Source organism: Gigantopelta aegis, chromosome 11, assembly GCF_016097555.1.
Source record: "Gigantopelta aegis isolate Gae_Host chromosome 11, Gae_host_genome, whole genome shotgun sequence".
Classification (NCBI taxonomy): domain Eukaryota; kingdom Metazoa; phylum Mollusca; class Gastropoda; order Neomphalida; family Peltospiridae; genus Gigantopelta; species Gigantopelta aegis.
The window spans coordinates 18,107,120-18,118,480 of NC_054709.1; the positions used below are offsets into that span (position 1 = coordinate 18,107,120).

Genomic DNA, 11,361 nt, shown 5'->3' on the forward strand with positions numbered 1-11,361 from the left:
TGCTAACAACTTCCCAAAGCTCAAATAATTTCATAAATGTTTTTTGTGGAGGGGGGAAGAGGGATTATGTTTGGAATGTAGGCTGTGAATTTGGCAGGATTTTAGATGTTGTGCCCTGGTTTATAATCAAATAATGTAAATGATTATAAATCACATTTAGAGCAGTATCCAAACGCAAATAAACAATGAATAATAATATGTAAGTAACAAAGAATATATTTATAAATATTATTAACTGCTGTAAATAATGTTATTATCATGGATACTTTAGCATACATTTTACCAAATTACCTGTCACTTCGTGTGTCAACAAGCACAGGGACTTATAACCGTTTTACAGCAGTTCACAAGGTCATAGGAACAGGGGGGGTGGGGGTGGGGGGAGGCTGTGGATTATCCACAAAAATTATAAATAAAATAATAGTATCCGACATGTCTTTTTTCAACAATGTTAATTTCTGAGTACTCAAATCTCATTCTTAATCTTTAATGAGAGATTTGTTCTCAGATCGGGGGGGGGGGGGGGGGGGGGGATAATGTGACCCAGTGGTAAAGCGATTGATCAATGCACGGACGGTCTGGGATCGATCCCCGTCGGTGGGCCCATTGGCTATTTCTCGTTCCATCCAGTGCACCACGACTGGTATATCAAAGGCTGTGGTATGTACTACCCTGTCTGTGGGATAGTGCATATAAATGTGTAGCCCATGAAGTGGCAACAGTGGTTTTCCTTTCTCAATACCTGTGTGGTCATTAACCATATATGTCAGATGCAATATAACTGTAAATAAAATGTTAAATAAAACATTTCTTTCTTTCTTTTTTGTTCTCAGGTCATCATTTAAACCCTTCTTTGAGAATACTATTTGACATCCTAGAACTTACACTGTAGTTAATTAAAATACTATTATTTCAAGTGGGTGTTATTATTTACTGTACTGTACAGGTTGGTATAAAGTTTAAACACAGCTGTCTATCACATCTCTACTTTTCTTAAAAGGCATCCATATCCAACAAATTGCATAGGCTAGAGTTTAAAGCCATAAGGTGAAATCATTTTTGTCTGCCAAACTTGATAGTAAATAAGTTGCCTTTGTGCCAATACTTTGAAAGAAGTTTGCCTTAAGGTACCACTCCAACTTGCCTTGGTTCCCTAATTTTTGTTATTAAACAGAAGGCAACATTTGCCGTGCCACCCAAAAAATTTAATTTGACCCCTGCATTTTGATACAAAGAAAACATTTTCCAATCACAGTGTTAAGTGAATCTATCTTTTGTTTCAGAAATTAACGAAAATAGCCGATATTGAAAAACCCACTGGAAATACCTTACAGATACAAATAATGAAGTACAGGTGCAGGTACAGAAGACATATGTGCATGAGAAAACATCACGTGGATGCGGTAAACTAGACATTAAGTTCAGAGACAAACAGAGTTTTTGCAAACTTTGCCTTGTTTTCGCCAAGTTAAAATGACAACGAGTTAGCATTGCAAACAACATCATGCGACATTCAAAACGTGTACAGAATTCGCAGATCAACATCAAAAAAGCAAAAAATATGATTTGTTCGGCAGGTTATATTGCCAGAAGTGAATTTTAGTACTGACTCGCCTAGGAATTTTTCTTTTACATTTCGGACTAGCTGGGCTAAAAATGGCATACATGTATTTGGAAAACCGAAAGTATGGGATTTTTTCTATCTCCATGGTTACTGTTTTCCTTCTATAACCAAAACTGGAATGAATCCACGGTTGATTGCACATCACTAGCCAGGATCCAAAGGCCTTGTTTCAGGGCCGTAGCAACGAATGTTTAGAGGGTCATATGAATTCTTGGAATGAAGAAACATGGAAAAAGCAAGATACTAAGGTCGACGACAGTCACTTTTCGCACCCTTGTTTTGGCTTCGTACACAGTAAATAAAACATATCCAACTGTAATATTTTGATATGATATATTTGACAAAGGTACTTTTTATTTCTTTCATCTTTTGAAACTTAAAATTAATATTTTGTCCAGAATAATGAAAAATAAAAAATACCAACTTTTAAACAGTGTATTGTCTGCTTGTTATAGAAATTTGACAGGAGTCAAGGTTAGTAGACCATTTTTTATTATAATGTGGCAAAGCATTGTAATAATATAGCTAATTTTGAATTTGAATGACGTCAGTATTCCAATGACGTCACTTTGAATCTGCTTACAATAACCATACACTGGGTACATGATGTTTCCATTTTAAGAATGCTGGAAAAATTCCAATGCAAAAATGTTTTTGTTTGAACATTACTAATGCACCTGAATGCAGGGTATGTCAAATGTTTTTAAAGTCACTATAGCCACAGGGATATAGTGGGTTTGTAAATTCCACTAGCCCACCAAAATAAAGCACTAGCCCAAATTTCTGATCAATAACAACAAACGTTATATAAAGCTGAAAAACGATGTTTCAAGGAACCCAACCCCTATACATGTAAAACCTAAAAAACCCAGCTGACTTGATTTCATCTCTTTTTTTTTAGTATAAATTTTTTTTCAATTTTCTTTTTAGCATTATTAGTATTAGTATTATTTAGTGAAAATTTATCTCGACCTGTAGAGGTAAATGAAGTTTCAAAAATAAATTGGTAATTTATTTTTATTAAACTGCATGATCTACCGTATTTTGTCACGTTTGATCCTAAACCATTGTCCAGTTTTCACTTCTGCACAGGGCAATGTATCCCATGTCAGACAGATATCAACAAATATATTGGCAAGATTTAACTTGTTAAATGATAGACAAAAAAAAAGAGAGCATTATCTTGTACAGATGTGAAATGTTAACCAAACTGCTACACACATTAAACAGGTCAAGTCGACTCTGTTATTGCGTTCCCTGCTTGCCAACATCCCTATAGCAAGTACCCAGGCATTAAATTAGAAGACAATAGATAAATAAGACAAACACTAATTATAAACATGACTGGGGTTGTAATTCAGTTATACTAGCCTGTTAATTGGGACTGGTGATTGACACCTTTTTTTCCCTTGTTTACATGTGCCAGATTTTACTACCACATGATTTGTACAACCAATCAAAACACATGTTTTATTAAAGCTGTTTCCTGTCCATAAAAGTTGATAGTGAAAAGAAAACAAAGTCTGTATTGTGTGTTTTGTAACTGACGATGTAGAAACTTCTTGTTACTACATTTTGTAGAAATCTAGTTCAAGTTGAATATTAATATATATACTTATATTGATTTGTTGATAGTATGCGATAACCAGTGTCAGAATAACATTTATCAAATGTACGTCAAGTGGAGGAAAACATTGTGACTAGCAGTGGGTGACGAATGTGGGCACGGGTTCATATCCCACTTCTGACACCATGTAATGTCTGTAGATGACGTGTCATGTCCGCTAGCGTTAAAGACGTCCTTGACACAGAGCTGCTTCCGCTTTCTCGTTTTGTGTTGTTTCCTCCATGTGTGAGACAGTCCATATATATATATATAAACGTCACAGTGGGTGGTTTGGTGTTTTTGTTGTTTGTTTGGGGGGGGGGGGGTTTGGGGGGGGGGAGTCTCCAAGCCACTAGCCCATCGGGCTACTGGTTTTGCATTTTTTACTAGCCTTGTGTTAAAAAGCACTAGCCTCAGGAGTCGGGCTAGCAGATTTGTCAAACTGCTGAATGTGTTTGAAGAAAATCTTGTGATTACAAAATTGTACCTTTTACGAAATACATATGGATTTCAAGTGAAATTACGGTAAGATATTTATTGTGTACAAACCCAAACCAAGGGTGCAAAAAGTGACTGTCGTCGACCTTAGGTGATACGCATGCCCCTCAGGACATTTTGAAATCTAGACTAGTCTAGAGGTTCTGAAATACCATTTTGGAAGGACTTTCCTTTGGCACTGTCACTAACCCTAACCCTATTTATTATAAGTATTTATAATGTTCTTTATACGTGACGTGACAATGCCAAAGGAAAGTCCTACCAAATGCGTTCACGGTATTTCACCTACATCGACAACAGGTAACTGAAGAACATTTAAACAAAAAACGCACGTTGTGCAGAAACATATATTACTACGCAGCTGCCACCAAATACGTGATTACCTTCAAGAGATGGAAATTCTTTTACTCTAATGTTGTCAATATTAAAGTTGTAATCAGAAATAAAATCCACAATAGAAATCATTTTGGCAATCCAAGCTGTGACCAGTCACATTTCTTTTAACCCATATAAAAATCACGTGATATTTAAAAATAACAAAGTAGTTCCTTTAAGGTACAGAAAATAAATTATGAGAGCAAAATCTAGCCCGATTAGGCCTACTCCGACTGTAGAGGGCCAGACGCACATTTGGACAGATATTGAGCCCTTAGAAGCTTAAAAAAAAATTTACAAGCCAAAAATAAAAAAAATTGACTTCTCGGTCGAATATTTATATAATTTGGAGCATTTTGTGAGATGGTTTCTTACTTTTCACGTGACCAATAGACTAACTGCGGACTGGGTGCTTTTTTGGTGGTTAATCTACTATTATTGTCAGTCTGTAGCTGTTTCTAACCGGCCTCGGTGGTGTCGTGGTTAAGCCAAATGACATACGGCTGGTAGGTACAAGTACAGGCCCTGTGCCCCTACATCAGGGCCGTAGCTAGCGGGGGAGGGGGGGGGGGGGCCAAGGGGGCAGTTGCATTATAGAAAAGCATTATAGAAACTTAAAGAAAATTCTCTTCTTAACTGTTTAAGGAGTTTTAGACTATTAACTACATAGTCCCCCAGCTATTTTGTTTAGGGTTTTATTTATTTTTTATTAATAAAATAACTGAATCAGTAAACGTTATTAATTGTTTAACATTGTATGACTGTATGAAAGAATGTAAAAAAAAAATCCCCTCATTCGGCTACAGAGCTGAACCACATAATGGGATTTCAGCTATTTCGTGTACATATTTCATGGGCCGCGAAACTGGGTGGCTTTGAGGTCCAATTAAAAAAAAAAAACATTTGTTGAGAGCATTTTGTGTATTTATGTTTTATTAGTTTATTTATGTCCAGATATATAAAGTTATAATTATAAAATAATACTCTGGTTTTTGAAACTTTGTCTTACACTTAAAGCCGCACGCCCTAGTTCCATCCAGCGAAAACAAATCGGATGTTGATTGCGCGAACCGTGCACGAGAAAACAAACCGAACCAAAATGATAACGGTCACGTGGTATACCAACGTCTGTGACATTGAAATAGGAATATCCCCTCTAAAAATAGATTAGACCTTGTCTGCTCAACGGTTTTTTCTCAGAGGCCCGTGGCATTTTATGAAATACGAAAAATGCATTTTGTGGTATTACAAACACTAGGATTACCAGGATTACCAAAAAACACTTCAGGTGAATGGAAATGTGTATTCTAAATAATAAACGGTAAGTAAAGTGCAATTTTATTTGTGAAAAAATGGGTTTAATAGCGAAAAAACATGGTTAACAACTAGGGCGTGTCCCTTTACATGTCTTGATAGCAAACAATAGGTAGCAGTACAGTTCTAATTATTATTCAAGTTCACGTAAATGGCTACAGCACACTTTATACTAATTATATATCGATATGTATAGTCATACTTCATCGGTTACGGGATGTCAAACAGTTGGTAATTCCATTTATAGTACCGGCCTCGGTGGCGTCGTGGCAGGTCATCGGTCTACAGGCTGGTAGGTACTGGGTTCGGATCCCAGTCGAGGCATGGGATTTTTAATCCAGATACCGACTCCAAACCCTGAGTGAGTGCTCCGCAAGGCTCAGTGGGTAGGTGTAAACCACTTGCACCGACCAGTGATCCATAACTGGTTCAACAAAGGCCATGGTTTGTGCTATCCTGCCTGTGGGGAGCGCAAATAAAAGATCCCTTGCTGCCAATCGGAAGAGTAGCCCATGTAATGGCGACAGCGGGTTTCCTCTCAAAATCTGTGTGGTCCTTAACCATATGTCTGACGCCATATAACCGTAAATGAAATGTGTTGAGTGCGTCGTTAAATAAAACATTTCTTTCTTTCTTTTTTCCATTTATAGTAGCAAGGTACCTTCTTTCTTTTACATGCACCATCCATCAGACGGGATAGTACATACCACGGCCTTTGATATACCAGTTGTGGTGTACTGGCTAGAACAAAACATATTAAATTTGTTTTGTTTAACAACACCACTAGAGCACATTGATTTATTAATTATCGGCATTTGGATGTCAAACATTTGGTAATTCTGACAGTCTTAGAAAGGAAACACGCCACATGTTTCCATTAGTTGCTGGAGATCTTTTATATGCTCCATCTCACCATACCAGTTGTGGTGAACTGGCTGGAACGAGAAATATCCCAATGAGCTCACTGACAGGAATCGATCCTAGGCCGACCACGTATCAGGAAAGCGCTTTACCACTTGGCTACGCCCCACTCCGGGCTGTAATTAAAGACACACGTGTCGGGACCCCACGAAACCGATTAAAGCGTTCAGGCAGTGTTATGACAAGTCCACCACTGTTGACCAATAAATATAAACAATGTTGAAGCCTTCTGCAAAGAATGGGGCGGGACGTAGCCCAGTGGTAAAGCGCTCCCTCGATGCTCAGTCGGTCTGGGATCGATCCCCGTCGGTGGGCCCATTTGGCTATTTCTCGTTCCAGCCAGTGCACCACGACTTGTATACCAAAGGCCGTGGTATGTACTACCCTGTCTGTGGGATGGTGCATATAAAAGATCCCTTGCTGCTAATCGAAAAGAGTATCCCATGAAGTGGCGACAGCGGGTTTCCTCTCTCAATATGTGTGGTCCTTAACCATATGTCTGACGCCATATAACCGTAAATAAAATGTGTTGAGTGCGTCGTTAAATAAAACATTTCTTTCTTTCTGCAAAGAATCTGCAATTTGATATTCTGACACAGTGGTGTTTGCTATTTTCATGGCAATCTAAGTGAAATATTATTATTTGTTATTAGACAAAGGTCGTGGTATGTGCTATCCTGTCTGTGGGATGGTGCATATAAAAGAGCATCTGCTACTAATGGAAAAATGTAGCGGGTTTTCTCTCCAAGACAAAATGTCAAAATTACTAAATGTTTGACACCCAACAGTCGATGATTAATAAATCAATGTGCTCTAGTGGTGTCGTTAAACAAAACAAAAACTTCTTTTTGTGTGTGTGTGTGTGTGTGTGTTATTAGATGGGTAGCAATAACTGCTACATGTATATAGCTTAACTTATTATATAACAGAAATATTAATTTTTATTATTAAATACAGAGTATTTAACGAATTAGGTTATCACATTGCGATAGGTTGTACAGTACACCGCATGTACATGGTAAATTACAGCGGGACGTCGCCCAGTGGTAGAGCGTTCGCTCGATGCGCGGTCGGTGTGGGATCCATCCCCGTCGGTGGGCCCATTGGGCTATTTCTCGCTCAAGCCAGTGCACCACGACTGGTATATCAAAGGCTGTGGTATGTACTACCCTGTCTGTGGGATGGTGCATATAAAAGATCCCTTGCTGTTAATGAAGTGGCGACAGCGGGTTTCCTGTCTCAATATCTGTGGTCCTTAACCATATGTCTGACGCCATATAACCGTACATAAAAAGTATTGAGTGCGTCGTTAAATAAAACATGTCTTTCTTTGGTAAATTAGTGCTTAATTTTGTATTTAATTTTTTCTGATTAACCAGTAACTGTTAATAGTGAAATCAGTTACTGTAAAAAGGACATAACATGCATATACATCTTACATATGCCACACCCACAATCACCTCTGTCTTATACATTAAAGTTTGTTTTGTCTAACAACACCACTAGAGTGCGTTGATTTATTAATCGCCAGCTGTTGAATATCAAACTGTAATATATTGACACAGGTTAAATAACAAACTGTGGTGTGAGACCAGCGAAGCCGGGGTTTAACAGCACCGGAAGTTTGTAAAATGTTCCTCGTGTTGCAGTTAGTAAAGGCGCCATGTTGAAATCCTACGATTTAGTTATTTCTTGTTAAGATATAACATCCTGGCGACGAGGATTGTGGATCAAATGGCGACAGTTGGTAAAATAGAAGAATTTGTAGAGGCAAGGGAATCGTTCACATGTTATGTGGAGCGTTTGGGACAGTATTTCGAAGCAAACGAAATTCTGGATGGGAAGAAAGTTCCGATATTTCTAACCGTCGTGGGTCCTGAAGTATACGGGTTGTTGAAGCACCTGTTGTCCCCAGAATTGCCAGGTACAAAAACGTACCGTCAGTTGATAGACGTATTGACGAACTATTTTACTCCAGCACCACTGGTAATTGCCGAAAGTGTCAAATTTCACCGCAGAAATCAGCGAGAAGGCGAAACTGTTCCTAGCTTTTTGATGGAACTGAAAAAGTTGGACTTGACCAGTGCGTATCAACAAGTAGAATTGGATGAAAAGTCAAAAGGATTGTTGACTATAAATACTCATCGTGGTTTGTATTGTTTCAACAGGTTGGCATTTGGTGTGTCGTCTGCACCAGCTATCTTTCAGTCTGTGTTAGAGCAGATACTTCAAGGGTTGGACCATGTGAAATGTCGACTGGATGACATTTTGCTGTCTACGGCAACACAGTTGGAACATAGAGAACTCTTGAGTAAGGTGTTGGAGCGGTTGGAACAACACGGAGTTCGCTTAAAGCGGTCGAAGTGTGTGTTCATGAAGCCAAGTGTTACATACTTAGGGCATGTGGTGGATCATGAGGGAATTCATCCACTTGCAGACAAAGTGTCAGCAATTGAAAATGCACCTGCTCCAACCAACGTAACAGAGTTGAAATCCTTTTTGGGCTTGATTAATTACTATGGGAAGTTTGTGACCGACCTTTCAACGACGCTTCAGCCAATGCATGAATTGTTGAAAAAAAACGTACCGTGGAAATGGTCTAAAGCATGTGAAGAAGCATTCCGAGAATGTAAAAAGAAACTGATACAAAGTCAGTTGTTGGTACATTACGACTCAAACAAGGAGATAAAACTGGCTTGTGACGCATCATCTTACGGACTAGGAGCCGTAATCTCGCACGTAGATGAAGACGGTCAAGAAAGACCGATTGGGTTTGCATCGAGAACTTTGAGTAGTAGTGAAAAGAATTATTCACAGTTGGAGAAAGAAGCGCTTTCAATAATCTTTGGAGTGAAAAAATTCCATCAGTACTTATATGGGAAACCATTCACTCTAGAGACAGATCATAAACCTCTGACAACAATACTGGGTCCGCATTCAGCAGTCCCGACACTAGCAGCAGCCCGACTGCAGCGCTGGGCATTACTATTGTCAGCATACCAATACAAAATCGTTTATAGGAAGTCGGTAGATCACGGCAATGCAGATGCACTTTCTCGATGTCCAGTGAGTACTTCGGAGGAAGGGGAGGCAGACATCTTTTACTTTACCTACTTGGGTGAGTTACCGATAACCGCACAGGATATCAGTGAGGCAACCAGGAAAGATCCAATACTATCACGAGTTTGGACATATACCATGAATGGTTGGCCAGCATTCATTTCGGATAAAGGTTTACAGCCGTATTTCATTAGAAAAAATGAACTGTCGAATGAACAAGGTTGTGTATTGTGGGGAATGAGAGTGATTATTCCGCCAAAATATCGTGAGCGACTTTTGGATGACCTCCATGAAATGCATCCAGGCATGTGTCGAATGAAAATGTTAGCAAGAAGCTATCTCTGGTGGCCTGGACTGGATCAGAACATTGAATCAAAAGTGAGAGGTTGCACAGTATGTTTATCAGTGCGAAAAATGCCTCCATTGGCACCTTTGCGACCATGGAATTGGCCAAAACGCGTCTGGCAGAGAGTGCATATAGACTATGCAGAATACAAAAAACAGAACTATCTGATAGTGATAGACAGTCACTCGAAATGGTTGGAAGTATTCCAAATGACAACAACGACCTCGACAAAAACGATTGAAACTTTACGAACATTGTTTGCATCCTATGGCATACCTGAAGATCTGGTATCGGATAATGGTCCTCAGTTTACAAGTGTAGAATTTAATGACTTTATGCAGAAAAATGGCATACGTCACATTCGTACACCACCATATTACCCAGCTTCGAATGGAGCAGCGCAACGTTCGGTTCAGATTGTGAAACAAGCGCTTGTCAAACAAGTGTTACAAGCAGCAAATCGAGATTACAGAATTAGTCTACAGCATCGACTGGATAATTTCTTGTTGATGTATCGATCGACACCACATAGTGTGACAGGTCGACCACCAGCAGAACTGTTTCTCAAGAGACAGCTTCGCACTCGTTTCAGTTTGATTAAACCAGATACTGAAAAGATTGTTCATGCTAAACAAGAATTACAAGTGAAACACCATGATGAAAGCCATGTGAAACTTCGTGAATTCCAGGAGGACAATTTGTGCGAGTGAAAAATTTCAGAGAGGGCAAGGAGAGGTGGATACCAGCTGTTGTAGTCAAGAAATTTGGTTCCAGAACATACCTAGTAAGAGCAGGTGGTCGTGTTCGTTACGTGCATATTGACCACTTACTACCTTCAGCCTTGGTCAATAGGGAGACCATTGATTCAGACTCTGAATCAAAAGAGATGGTAGAAACCGTTGGACAATCGGGACAATATTATGATGTTGGTATACCGGTTCCCAGAGATGGTAACTTATCTTCATCATTGTCTTCGAGCAACCAGGAGATGACAACTGGTTCGACACCCAGAACCAGTGACGCCCAGGTGAGGGATACTCCACCCAGGCGATATCCACAGCGTGAGCATAGACGACCAAAGATTCTGGATCTGTGAAATCACTGATGTGAACTTTAAAAGTTTATGGTTCAAACTTAAGTGGATTCGTTAAAGTATTACCATTTTCTTTAAATGATTTTATTCTTTGAATGCATCAGTGGTTAGACGTTGAACTTTTAAAGTAGTCAATAAGTTAGTATAAGCTTTAAGTTTTAAAAGCTAAAATTCAGTTAATTGGTAGATCCTTAAGTCAAGGATTGGTTAACAGACATTACAGTTATTATGGTGACATTTTTGGTGTTCATAAACTGTTGACTTTACACCTTAAGAAGAGAAGGAGTGTAATATATTGACACAGGTTAAATAACAAACTGTGGTGTGAGACCAGCGAAGCCGGGGTTTAACAGCACCGGAAGTTTGTAAAATGTTCCTCGTGTTGCAGTTAGTAAAGGCGCCATGTTGAAATCCTACGATTTAGTTATTTCTTGTTAAGATATAACACAAACATTTGTTAATTCTGACAAATGTTTGACATCCAGTAGACGATGATTAATAAATAAATATGCTCTAGTGGTGTC

At 38.9% G+C, this 11,361-nt stretch overlaps 2 protein-coding genes across 2 annotated transcripts in view; one reads left to right on the forward strand and one right to left on the reverse strand.

Moving 5' to 3' along the window:
• Positions 1–8,003, reverse strand: part of LOC121385065 (molybdenum cofactor sulfurase-like) — a 44,315-nt gene extending 36,312 nt beyond the window's left edge. Inside the window, exon 1 of the mRNA XM_041515601.1 lies at positions 7,931–8,003. Within this exon, the coding sequence (XP_041371535.1) occupies positions 7,931–8,003 (73 nt within the window). The remainder of the gene's footprint in view (positions 1–7,930) is intronic.
• A 69-nt stretch (positions 8,004–8,072) lies between these two features.
• LOC121385066 (uncharacterized protein K02A2.6-like) lies at positions 8,073–10,454 on the forward strand. The gene has a single exon (XM_041515602.1). It carries the CDS (start codon positions 8,073–8,075, stop codon positions 10,452–10,454), a length of 2,382 nt encoding a protein of 793 aa, XP_041371536.1.
• The last annotated feature ends 907 nt before the right edge of the window (positions 10,455–11,361 follow it).

Coding starts and splice junctions, on each gene's coding strand:
- LOC121385066 (XM_041515602.1), top strand. CDS start 8,073: ATGGCGACAGTTGGTAAAATAGAAGAATTTGTAGAGGCAAGGGAATCG.